Here is a 13,911-nt window from a genome sequence, read left to right on the forward strand (position 1 = left end):
AAGTTAAGACCTCAAGAACTATTGGAGATTATTAGGTCTTCTATTTGGTTTAAACACTGGTAAAATTATTGTCATTGTCAGAACAGAGCAAGATTTATCTCAGAAACCTGGAAGTAGCCAACTAGTTAAACCATGTTCAAAGAACGCATCAAGAGTTTATGCTCTTGTTTTTTTTTAAATATATATATAAACCATTTTCTTGGCTCCAACTTTGCTATAACCTGCTCTGTAGGGGATGCTGCTAGTGGAACAGGACAAATAACTTTCGGTCTAGAGTGGTCTGACTTTAAGATCATAAGCAAGATCCGCCGACACCAGATTTGTTACAATGTTGTCTTTAGCACTTCACTGGTTATTACTTGCTAAGCCCCTTCATTGCAGGACAGGGATTTTAATAGCACCCTCTTTCATGGAACTGCCTGTTGAAGGATCTAGGAGATACTAGTATCTCATAACAGATGCAATACCTTTACAAAGCTAAGGATGATTAACGGTGGGGAAGCCTGAGCCACTCTTAGTTAGCCACGTCTAAGGTTTTGATATATGTGGGAAGCCTCTTCAAGGATATACCCACATCAATTTCTGCATTGTTCACCTCTGTTTCTAAATCTGATCCAGTAGATAATGGATAGCTTCTTTTACAATTGCTTTCCCACCCCTTAAAAGAGAAGGCACCCTGCACACCTACAAAAACCCTACTTCTCTGGGTTTGCAAAGTTCACAGGCCCCAACAAAGGATTCACTTGAAACACAGGCATGAGAAAGTGGAAGACTAGTAACAAGTCCCCTTGAAAGTCAAGTGCTTTCTAATGCTTTGCTTCCCTCACAATGGAACACACTAATTATCTTGTCAGTGATAAAAAGAACCATCACTGAACCATTGGTGACTTTTAGCAGACAACCTGGAAGGAGTTCAAAGGCCTGAATGGTGTTTTTCTATTCCCATCCACTTATTAACTGGAACCTGTTTTCTCAATGCTTTTCATTTGTAAGAAGTAGTTAATAACTGTCCTGGTTAGTTTTTCGTTAGTTTGACACAAGCTAAGGTTATCTGGGAAGAGGATCTTCAATTGAGAACATGTCTCCATCAGATAGATTGCCTGTCAGCAAGTCTGGAGGGCATTTTCTGGATAATGACTGATGTGGTAGGGCCCAGCCCACCGTGGGGAGTGCCACCCCTTGGCAGGTGGTTCCTGGTGGTATAAGAAAGCAAACTGAGGGGTTGGGGATTTAGCTCAGTGGTAGAGCTTGCCTAGCAAACCCTGGGTTGGTCCCCCAGCTCCGAAAAAAAAGCAAAAAAAAAAAAAAAAAAAAGAAACTGAGCAAACCATAAAGAGCAAGTCAGTAAGCACCAGTTCTCCATGATCTCTGCTTCAGTGCCTGCCTCCAGGTTCTCAACTTGAGTTCCTGCCCTGACTTCCTTCAGTGGTAGACTATGGTCAGATAAGACCTTTCCTACCATTTCCCCCATTTTCAAATGTCGTGATCGGTTATCATTTCCCAGTCAAGACAAGACATCTTTTTAGAATTCTCCCCACTCCCCAATTAAGCATCTTTTGTCCTACAAATTTGCAGATTCTGGTTTCTCTCCACAAACCTAAATCTTACTGTGGCTAACTTTATTGGAAAGGCGTGCTATGCTTTGGTTGAGCTCAAACCACCCCCTTTCATATGTCACATTAACAGTGTACCTAATGGATTTCCTGCTGCAGTGGACAGGGACAGCAGCAATGGTATCATTACAAATTGAGGAGTGGAATGTAACCTCGATCAGAGAACACACTGAAGTAACAAAGTCAGCACTGGATTCCAGATCCAGCCATGTGAAGTCACTATTCTGGCCCTTGGTGGGTGCCCAGGAGTTACACCTGCGTGCACACCATAGTTCGGTAGAATCCTTCCTGGCTGTTGTTCCTAGGAATTGAGCTCAAATCTTCCCTTTATTTTAAAGTCTAATCTCAGATAAGCAATTGATAATAGATTCCATCAAATATTGAAGATTTCAGCTTTGGGATTCTAATGATCCACTTTTATAGTTTTGTATAGTTTAATAATTTTTCAGAACTGATATGCACTGTTTTTTATTAAGTTTTAAATCCACTCTCTCTCTCTCTCTCTCTCTCTCTCTCTCTCTCTCTCTCTCTGTGTGTGTGTGTGTGTGTGTGTGTGTGCACAGGTCACACCGTGCAGTTCTGTGATATTAGCGGGGGCGGGTGGGGGGAGAATCAGGAGTCAGTCCTCCCCTGCCACTTTGTGGAAAGCAGGGATCAAATCACATTGTCAGGCTATGCATGCCCACTGTGTTTCTTGCTAGTCTTCTCTTCCATTCCCTCCCCTCCCCTTCCCTTCCTTCCCCTATTCTTCCCTTCTCTCCCCTTCCCTTCCCTCCCCTCCTCTCCTCTTCCTTCCCTCCCCTCCCTTTCCTTCCCTCTTCTTCCCTCCTCCCCTTTCCCCTTCTCTCCTTCTTCTTCCTTCCTTCCCTCCCCCTGTAATTAAAATGTTCCACATATTAATGGGCTCTCCTCCCTTTCCCTCCCTTCATTGTCTTTTGTTATTTCCCCATTCCACTGCCACCCCACTGTCCCTATCTTCCTCTTCTTCTTTCCTCCCACAAGTTGTTTTTCCTTCTGTTTCCATGTCACCTGTATTATATGATGGTTAGTCTTCGTTGTTAAAACTAGACTCAGAAAGAAAGTGAATGGAGTGCCAGTTTTCATCTTTCTCTGCTTCCTAGATATAGACATTAAAAAAAACCCAGGTTATAAAAATAGCTGCAATCTTAAGTTATTTCCTGTCTTCCAAGCCTGGACCCTGGAGTACTTCTGTACTGAAAACAGCAAAAGTAGAGGTTCAAAGTAACCATTTGTTGTGACTTTAACCAAGCAAGTGAAAGATCGTATGACAAGAACTTCAAGTCTCTGAAGAAAGAAATTGAGGAAGATCTCAGAAGATGGAAAGAACTTTCATGGATTAGGATTATTCAAAGATGGCCATTTGCACAAGTAATAATCCCACTGTCCCTATCTTCCTCTTGTTCTTTATAGAGATAGAAAAAGCAATTGTTTTCATTTGGAATAACAAAAACCCAGGATAGTGAGAACTATACCTAAAAGAAGTTATAAATGACCATCCCTGACTTTAAGTATTACAGAGCAATGTTAAAACTATGACTCAGAGACAGGCAGATATATCAATGGAACAGAGTTGAAGACCCAGAAATTTCCCACACCTTGGTCATTTGATCTTTGACATATAGACCAAAACCACCCAATGGATGGATAAAAAATGTGGTACATCTACACAATGGAATATTCCTCAGCTTCAAAAACAATGACCTTATGAAATTCGTAGGCAAATGGTTGGAACTGGAAAATATCATCCTGAGTGAGCTAACCCAATCACAGAAAGACATACATGGTATGCACTCATTGATAAGTGGCTATTAGTCCAAATGCTTGAATTACCCTAGATGCCTAGAACAAATGAAACTCAAGATGGATGATCAAAATGTGAGGGAAGATCTCTCCTTCTTTAAAGGGAAAAGAATACCCTTGGCATGGAGGCAAAGATTAAAACAGAGGCAGAAGGAACCATTTTGGCCCATACATACAGCCACCCATTAATCAAGATGGATCAAGCAAAAGAAGTGCAGGCAATGACAGGAACCCATCAAAATTCTCTGAGAGACACAGCCAGAATACAGCAAAACAGAGGCAATTCCACAAACTGAGAACATTTGTAATGAAGGAATCAAAAAGGACCCAAGGGTTGAGTGAGACCCCATATGTACAACAATGCAATAACCAGAGCTTCCAGGGAAAGCCACTCCCTAAAGACTATACATGGACTGACCCTGGACTCTGACCTCATAGGCAGCAATGAATATCCTAGTAAGAGCACCAGTGTATGGGAAGCCCTGGGTCCTGCTAAGACCCCAGGAACTAGACTGTTGGGGGAACAATGGGGGGAGGGTTGGGAGGGGAACACCCAGAAAAGGAACTCACACAACCTAAAGGGAATAACACTTGCTCTTTAAGAAAATTCAAGTTAAAAAAAAACAACAACATCCAATGGAAGAAAAATAGCATTTTCAACAAATGGTGCTGGTTCAACTGGAGGTCAGCATGTAGAAGAATGCAAATTGATTCATTCTTATCACCATGTACAAAGCTTAAGTCCAAGTGGATCAAGGACCTCCACATCAAACCAGATACACTCAAACTAATAGAAGAAAAAGTGGGGAAGAGTGTCGAACACATGGGCACTGGAGAAAATTTCCTGAACAAAACACCAATGGCTTATGCTATAAGATCAGGAATTGACAAATGGGACCTCAGAAAACTGCAAAGCTTCTGTAAGGCAAAATACACTGTCATTAGCACAAAACAGAAACCAATAGATTGGGAAAAGATCTTTACCAATCTTACATCTGATCGATGGCTAATATCTAAAATATACAAAGAACTCAAGAAGTTAGCCTCCAGAGAGCCAAATAACCCTATTAAAAATGGGGTACAGAGCTAAACAAAACATTCTCAGCTGAGGATTATCAAATGCTCAAAAAGCACCTAAAGAAATGTTCAACATCCTTAGTCATCAGGGAAATGCAAATCAAAACAACCCTGAGATTCCACCTCACACCAGTGAGAATGGCTAAGATAAAAAACTCAGGTAACAGCAGATGCTGGCAAGGATGTGGAGAAAGAGGAACACTCCTCCATTATTGGTGGGATTGAAAACTGGGACAACCACTCTGGAAATCAGTCTGGAGGTTCCTCAAAGAATTGGACATAGTACTACCTGAGGACCCAGCTATACCTCTCCTGGACATATACCCAAAACATGTTCCAACATATAACAAAGATACATACTCCACCATGTTCATAGCAGCCTTATTTATAATATTCAGAAGCTGGAAAGAACCCAGATGCCCTTCAACAGAGGAATGGATTAAAAAAATGTGGTACATCTACACAATGGAGTACTACTCAGCTATCAAAAACAATGACTTCATGACATTCCTAGGCAAATGGAATGAACTAGAAAATATCATTCTGAATGAGGTAACTCAATCACAGAAAAATACACTTGGTATTCACTCATTGATGAGTGGATATTAGCCTAAAAGCTCCAATTACCCAAGATGCAATCCACAGACTACAGGAAGCTCAAGAAGAAGGATGACCAAAATGCGGATGCTCCCACTCCTTCTTAAAAGGAGAAAAAATATCCACAGGAGAGGATATGGAATCATAGTTTAGAGCAGTGACTCAAGGAAAGGCCACTCAGAGCCTGCCTCACCTGTGGCCCATATATGTACAGGCACCAGAACTAGATAAGATTGATGAAGCTAAAAATTGTGTGCTGAAAGGGACCGGATATAGATCTCTCCTGAGAGACACATCCAGAGCACATCCAATACAGAGGTCAATGCTAGCAGCAAACCACTGAACTGGGAATAGGACCCCCTTGGGGAGAATTAGAGGAAGGATTGAAAGAGTTGAAGGAGCTTGCAATCTCATAAAGCAACAATGCCAACCAACAAGAGCTTCCAGGGACTAAACCACTACTGAAAGACTATACATGGACTGACCCAGGGCTCCAACTGCATATGTAGCAGAGAATAGCCTTGTTGGGGCACCAGTGGAAGGGGAAGCCCTCAGTCCTGCCAAGGTTGGACCCCAGTGCAGGGGAATATGGGGGGCAGTAAGGGGGATATATGGGGGGAGTACCCTTATTGGGGAGTGGGAGGGGAGGGGATGGAGGAAACAGGGAAGGGGAATAACATTTGAAATGTAAGTAAAGAAATATATCTAATAGAAAATTAAAAAAAAGAAAAATGGAGCAGAAAATTACATAACAGGAAACATGGGTGTGGAAAAAAATGATACAATGATAAAGGGAAGGACAAGCTAAAGAAAATTCAGATAATTCTTCATCAGGATTTGCCATAGCTAAATAGAAACACAATCTATGTCCGTGTAATTTCATTCATAGATATATGTGCAAGAGAAATGTTCACATTTGTTCAGCTGAAAACATACACGAGAAGTTCCTATCATCACTACCACTTAACTGCCAAGCTAGAAACAAACCACATGGCTGCCAACCATGGATTCATATATTTTTGTTTAGTTTTCAAAGGGAGAATGGGAAACGGATGCTATAGTCACCTATGTGAATGAAAGTTAAGTGGGAATGAAATCCAAACATAAATGTGAATTAGAACATGATGCTGTTTCACGCAGAGAGTCCAAAGTAAGGGAAAATGAAGGCAGGAAATATCTGAATACAGATTGCCACTATACTGGGAAGTAAAGACTGGGAAAAGACACCAAGAGCCCCATTTATGCATCCTGGAGACGTCAGTTGATGGGAAGTATTCACTTTGTAAAGTCCGTAGACTGGACTGCTTGCTAGGGTTTGACTGTATGCTTGGCATGCTAGTGCTTCATCAGACACCACAGCAGGCTGTACGCCTCCTTCCTCCTCCTAACAGTGGGCACGCGGCACAGTCCCTGCACAGGATTCTCATGGAGTCAGTATAAAAGGTGTTTTGTGAAGGTGTTTGGCAAAACGATGGCCCTGAATACAGTGTACATGGTTGTTATATAGACATCACATCTTCAGTCTCTTTTGTAGTTCAGTGTCAGCACAGCTCATTTATGGCTAATGGTGTCGAACAGAAAGAAGCATTCCCTTGGCCCTTACCTCTTTCCCTCAGATTACATGAGCTTTTAGGAAATGGCTACCCAGGAAGAGCTGTTAGAAAAAAGCTGCCTCGGACATGGAGATAGAAGTCAAATGTTGAGGATGGCAGAGACATTCTACTAAATCTGTCGACCATGTCATGAAAGCTCCATCTTATCCTCCTTACCACAATGGATGGAAACCCATCTCTCCTGTAAGTGGTTATAGCCTGGTATTTGGCCACAGCAATAGCAAAACGCACAAAGGGAAAGAACATTTTCCTGTAAGCGGCCTGCCTCCAGCTCTCCAAATTGTGCTCCCACTGATTCGAGTCAGTCTCCTCTTCTGTAAAATGGAAATGTGTCTGGACGACTTTGGAGATCTCTTCCATCAGTAACAGTCTTAGAATTGAAAAAAAAAATGTAATGGGACAGGAAGGACAGATAGAGGCCCTTTATGTAGAGAGTCGTGGGTACCTGACATTGTAAACTAGAGCTTAGCATGCACACTGCTGAGTCAGCTTTTGGTCTAGATGTGGCCTGGGAGGAATAGGAGACTAAACAGCCTTGTGTGGTGACGAACTCTGCTACACAGGGCACTGTGGTAGCACAGGAAGGGTGCAGAGAGGCCCAGTAAGGTGAATGAGTCAGTGGCCCCTGACTAGAGGGACAGGGCCACACTTTTGAATGCTTAACTGCCTTTTTAGCATTCCCTACAAAGTATATTAGATGGGGTGAAGAGGGCAGACCTTTTGGGATGTTGGCTGTCTACCTCACCAGACTGCTATCTTTCTGAGTAACTCAGTGTAAACTAAAAATTCAATCCTTGTCTCTGTTCACTATGTCTGTAGTAACAGGCAGCACAGACTGGTACTCTGGTTATGTGGTGTCTCTCATGTGATTCCAGTTGCTTGAGGCTGTTCCTAGAAAGGCTTAGATTTTTCAGGGGCATCCTGAAATATAAGTTGAGGGATGTACTTTGAAATATAAGAACAATGTTTGTTTTGTTTGTTTGTGTCAATTGCCTAAGGAAATCTCAATAAATTTTATATTCCCCAGGTGCTCCTGAAACAGTGCGGTTGGGACCCTGTGAGAGACAGGATGCGTGGGGTTTATGTAAGCTCCCCATGGGGAGAGAAGGAATGGGCTGAGGCTGCATCAGCAGAGTGGGTAGGTATCTCAGTCAGAGTTCACACCTTTCTGACTAAATCTATCCATGTATATTTCCTGACCTTTACTTTACCTTTTCCATAAAATATAGCTCTGCCATAGAAAAGGTAAAGAGAAACGAAGTACTTTTTCTTTCACGAACTCTGGCCCAAACTGTAAATATATCTTCCTCTCTTCATCATAACTTTTAAAAATATGGTGGCTGGTTATGAATCTCATACCTCCTTGTACTGCTCACTTTCATTATTACAGTGTCAATAGGCAACACATATGCACTAAAACACCTGGTACTTTTCAATAGAAAAAAATTAACAGTCTATAGTACATCAAGGCACACTGGGCTAATGGAGTCTAATAAAAATTCAGACTCAAGAGGAGGGTTAGACAATAGCAAACAGATATGCTTTGAATTTTGAATGGAAAAAATAGAGAAAAAAGAGTTTTCTTTTTAAATCTTTTAAGTATTTCTAAGTTTGTATTTATTTGAAAGCAACACCCTTGTGAGATTTCCTGAGATTATGGTTTGGTCAGTACACAGGTGACAAAAAACTTCTTCCTTCATAATATCATTTAATGAAATGCAGGCCATCTTACCTGAGGGTTTTTAAACACAGCATATTTTTCCTCTTTCTCTAAAAACAGTACTCTGTTCTCTGTGTCTCTTGTCCAGTCTGATAAGACTTCAACAACATTTTCATGGTCTTCGAAAATTCTCTCTGATGAAATAAAAGATATTTCAGATGAGAGTCTATTACTGAGGTAAGCACACAAGCTCACAAGGTTTCTAAGGACTGGCAGCCCTTACTTACTGGGGTTTGAATTTATTCAGCCAAAGGCATATGCTCTGAAAAAGGGGTAGGTATCTGAAGTTGAGGGAGCTGGGTGCTATGTTAATGACCCATAAAGGTTACTGGGGCTCTCCTCAGCTCCTATCTTCCTTCTCGAACGGCACAGTTCCAGGCCCCTGTGCATGTTGTCCCCAATCTACTATTTCCTTTCCAGACCTGGCCCCATGTCTCCGCACTGCCTGCTGTACAGAGGCAGGAGAACTGGGGAACTTCAGTGCCTGCCCTGTGAACTAACACCCCCGCCTGTAACAACAGCGTGCCATTCCCACTATTTTTACTCTGTCAGGTTTTAAATTTATTTCACATAAAAGTATGATAAATGTTGAAGTTTCAGTATTTTGGGCCATAGTTAGTTATCCTACTTTTTAATTGTTAGCGTTTGTCTTTCCTTTGAAAACATTCTTAGCAGAGGTAAATACTGTGGGATGACAGACGAGGATGTAGTCTCTGACTGTGAAACTCCTAAGCTATGGCTCTAAGACTCTAAGGACAATCGGTGAGCACCTGAGCCAAGCTGGACAGGAAAGGAAGCCATTCCTTCTCTGCTTTCTCACTCAGAATTGCAGGGAACACCAAGGCTTCTGCTTGTTCTGTTGTCTCTTGGTTTTTGACTTAGTTTTGAGATAGAGTATCCCTATGTAGCCCAGATTAGCCTGCGACTCATCCTCCTCCTGCCTCAGCCTCTCCAGGGTGGGGTTACCAGCATGTGCCACCATGCCTGGTTAAGGAACAGTTTTAATGTGGACTATTTCCTATAGAAAAGATTGCCCTAAAGCCTCAAAAGCAGGTAATCCTGAATTTCATACAGCCCTCTTAGGAGACAGTGTTGCCCTGAGGATGAGTGGAACAGAGCAGAAAATTTATTAAATGGCTGAAAGGACAAAAAGAAAGAAGGAAGAAAGAAAAGCCATCAACTTATTTCACTGCCCTTTGCTCCCTTGGGCTGAGAAATTGTTGATCAGTCAAGTTTGGACAGGGGAGGGAGAAGTTAGCATAGCTTTAAGGTCTGGCAGTCACATTATGCTTCAAGGAAGCAATCTTTAAAGGAATATTAGCTACAGACCCAGGATCTGATGAGCTTCCTAAGCATGTAGCAGGATGAACCACATTGCCCCTTTCTTTCCCTTTTGGAGCCACTAGCAAGATGATAGTAATGAACTCTATATCACCCAAAGCCTGGCTACCCTCTACCCACCGAGGGTCTGCCACAAACAAACAAGGATTTATTTCAGATGAGGGCAGAGACACATGTCATGCCTTGAGATATTGATACAAAGGATTGAAACAGTCTAAAACCCATATAAAATGGGCTTTTGAAGTGCAACCCGGATGTGGGGAGGAGACTTACCAATTTGCAATTCGGGATATATTTCATAAAGGCACCAGTCCACATTGCAGTCGCAGTGGGTTTTTTCAAAAAGATTGTCGAGAACATCCCGAGCCAACTGTCGCTCATCCACCATCAGTGACTTGGTACTGTTGTCACCCATGTGCACCTTAACTACAAGCTGAAGAGGAAGCCACAGAACAGTCAGTCAGTTTGGGCAACTGGGGCAGTCTGTGAAGCTGAAGGTGTCAGCATTGCTATTGCTATTGTTCCATCGCTGAACACTAGGAATCCATCCTGTGGTTATCTCGATAGGCTGTGGTTACTGTAGCTCAAGGGGTTCACAGTCGGGTGACACTGCTGACTTTTCTTCACCAGTAGTAGTGGCATGATTGTTATGGGTGGTAACCAATCACTTTCCGATTGGATTGAAAAATCAGCTCCACAGGACAGAACCCATGCCTAGTACTGTAAACTGGACCAAGACCCCAAGCCTGAAGGGATGGTGGGCCCCAGGAAAACCTACTTCTATTATTTTAATAAATGGATGTAGCATTAAACTGCTTTCTAAAATTGTATCTTTTTATCCATAGATTAATGCAGCTCTTGACTCTCAATTGGTCAAAGTACATTGAATATGTGACTCTGAGTGCTTAGCATTATATATATTGTACATGTACATTTACAATATTTATAGACATCTATATAACACCCAGCCCTGTGAAGCTTGAGGAAGGGGAGGTGAAAAGGTTGTGAGAGCCAAGTATTGAGGACAACTGCTGTAAAAGATCTTTTGGACATGACAGGGTTGCTGTACTTGTGAACTCCTGACAGCTGCAGTTGCTTGCAAAACACTTGTTCAGGATCAGGACAAAGTTCCAGCATGGGACAGGCATTCATGAAGTCCTACCCTTACCTAAGAAGCTATTATCAGCTGATGATACTCGGGAGGGGAAGAGTCGGTTTCTTCAGGGATATGGTCCCTGGTAGGTTGTCCATTCTTCAATGGATGGGCCTGTGTATACATGCATACTGGCAGCACTGACTGGATTCAGTGAGTTGTGAAAAAGGGGACATGAAGTTGGGATGGGATATGGTAGAGGACCTTGGAAGGGATGTAGATGGGATTATGGGGGTTAATATGACCAAATTACTTTGTATATTTGCCTGAAACTCTCAAAGATCAAATAGAAATATGGTTAAAAAGTAGAATGCATCCTCGAACCTCACTGTGAGCTCTTTATATATCAGAAAAACGCAGGAGGACAAACAGATTCGCAAAACACAAACCAGACAATAAACAAAGCCCTTGGCCCAGTTTCAAGGTGCTGATTTCTGGTGGGGAGACAGTAAACAAACAGAACCGAAGAAGCACTCACTTCTCATTTTCCCAACATCCTTCCGTTTTTTGTTCTCATTTTATTTTTAGGGCTAGCAGCATTTCTCAATGAAAAGATCTTCTTGTAGCTTTACAATTGAAGTCCTATTGTTAAGGGAAATTTTAGGCTATGGCAGCCTCTATAAGCTAGGCTTTGCCATTGTCCCCAGTGTACCAATTAAAGCGAAGAGCAGCAAAAAAAAGATTTATTAAGTAAGGCCATACTGGGAAGAAAAAGAAATAAAGGGGTTCAGAGGCCCCCAAATCATTGTTTAGGGTGTTGGCAAGAGGTTTGCATAATTAAACAGTCCTGGCTAAGACATAGCCTTGCCCATCATTGACTTGTTATTGCTTTGACTCCTGTCCAACCTATAAGGTTTCTCATAAAGTGTCATAAATGTATAAAGTCTCTACCTGAGGAAGGTTCTCTTTGTAACCATTTACTGACAACTTGAGACAGGCTAAAATTACCTGAAAAAGATTCTTAATTGAGTAATTGTCATTATCAGGTTGACTTATCTGTAAGGGACTTTCTTAATTGTTAATTGATACAGGTCAGCCCAGCCCACGGTGGGTGGCATCATTCTTTAGGGAGACAGTACTAGACTGTGTAAAATACTAACTGAACATGAATACACTGGTGGGTTAGCCAATGAGTGAGCTAGCAAGCAGCATTTTTTCCCCATAGTTCCTTGCTCCAGGTTCCTGCCTTCAATTCTAACCTGACTTCTCTCAAAGATCTTTCCTGATCTTGATGTACAAGTCAAATAAACCCTTTCCTTCCCAAGTTGCTTTTGGTCAGAGTTTTAAACTCTTCTGCATGGGGTTACTGGTGAAATTTTAATTCTTTAAGATTAATTATATTTCAATAGTCTGATGGTATAGGGAGGGGGGGCAAATGTCACTTTAGACTGGTCTGCCATGATGACTACATTCTCTCTAGCTTGACTAGAGTTGGGACTTTTTTTTTTGTTTGTTTTTGTTTGTTTTTTTTTGTGGTGGGCATACATTCTGTTCTTTGCTGAGAATTATGGAAGTAGAATAGTTACATTCCTGGGAAACACTTTGAAAGCATTATTTATGATAAAAAAAAATCATGACATTTGACCACATTTCATTTATGCTTAGAGGCGCTTTAGAAAGGAAAGCATGTTATGTTTTCCTTTCATTTTTACACAGAGGGAGACGTTGTTAAACCACATAGTTTCATAATGATGGAAGAGGCTTCCTTTTGGCACAAACAGTAAACTAAGTTTAATCCGTATGTATTTATGAATGTCCATAATTGTAGAGTTTAGAAACATTAAGTGAATGAATAGGAAGAAATCACACTCATGGTTCTTCACAGTTTCTATCACATTTGCAAGCTGCAGAGGGGTTCTGTGCCAACGTGGAATAGCACCACCTCACCGTGATGCTATGTAATTCATCACGTGATTTTCTATGGGACCACATGCCTTGGTAATGAAACCTCATTTTTATTTGCAAGTTATTAAATGGGAAGTATTTTAGCCTTAAATCATGCAAATTACATTTTTGGACTTCTATAATAAGATTTACAAATGGAATTGTTCTTTGGTAACGGAGCTTTAGAATAAATTAAACTAACAAATTAGTCAGAGTGTGTTTCTGGCTTCCAAAGCTTGCCGCCAAAGCTTTGTACATCATTTGTAGTTCAAAATAATGTCAGCATTCTGCCAGATCCTTAAGAGCTAATACTTCTAATCAGGGGGAAACCCTTGTGTTTTTATGAGACTGGGTCTCTTAGTGTAACTCAAGCTGCCCTTGAACTTGGGTTTAAGTTTGGGTTAAGAGTGATCTTCCATGCCCCACATGTGGCCCATACATATACAGCCACCCAATTAGACAAGATGGATGAAGCAAAGAAGTGCAGACCGACAGGAGCCGGATGTAGATCGATCCTGAGAGACACAGCCAGAATACAGCAAATACAGAGGCGAATGCCAGCAGCAAACCACTGAACTGAGAACGGGACCCCGTTGAAGGAATCAGAGAAAGAACTGGAAGAGCTTGAAGGGGCTTGAGACCCCATATGTACAACAATGCCAAGCAACCAAAGCTTCCAGGGACTAAGCCACTACCTAAAGACTATACATGGACTGACCCTGGACTCTGACCTCATAGGTAGCAATGAATATCCTAGTAAGAGCACCAGTGGAAGGGTAAGCCCTGGGTCCTGCTAAGACTGAACCCCAGTGAACTAGACTGTCGGGGAGGGCGGCAATGGGGGGGTGGGGAGGAACACCCATAAGGAAGGGGGGGGGAAGGATGTTTGCCCGGAAACCGGAAAGGGAATAACACTCAAATGTATATAAGAAATACTCAAGTTAATAAAAAAAAAAATTCAGAAAAAAAAAGAGTGATCTTCCTACTTAGCCTTCTTCCTCTAACTCATTTTCATGGTTTAGAACACTCAAAGTCATTAGAAATGTAAGTAAAGAAATATATCTAAAAAAAAAAAAAACACTCGAAGTTCTG

The 13,911-nt window shown here is 41.7% G+C and overlaps 1 protein-coding gene across 1 annotated transcript in view; it reads right to left on the bottom strand.

Annotated features, from left to right (window-relative positions):
- Positions 1-13,911, bottom strand: part of Apbb1ip (amyloid beta precursor protein binding family B member 1 interacting protein) — an 89,303-nt gene that overhangs the window by 22,945 nt on the left and 52,447 nt on the right. The window contains exons 6-7 of the mRNA XM_032885099.1: positions 10,056-10,215; positions 8,454-8,575 (exon numbers count right to left, since the gene is read on the bottom strand). Coding sequence (XP_032740990.1) covers positions 8,454-8,575; positions 10,056-10,215 — 282 coding nt within the window. The remainder of the gene's footprint in view (positions 1-8,453; positions 8,576-10,055; positions 10,216-13,911) is intronic.

The sequence above is a fragment of the Rattus rattus genome, chromosome 14 (assembly GCF_011064425.1).
Source record: "Rattus rattus isolate New Zealand chromosome 14, Rrattus_CSIRO_v1, whole genome shotgun sequence".
Taxonomy (NCBI): domain Eukaryota; kingdom Metazoa; phylum Chordata; class Mammalia; order Rodentia; family Muridae; genus Rattus; species Rattus rattus.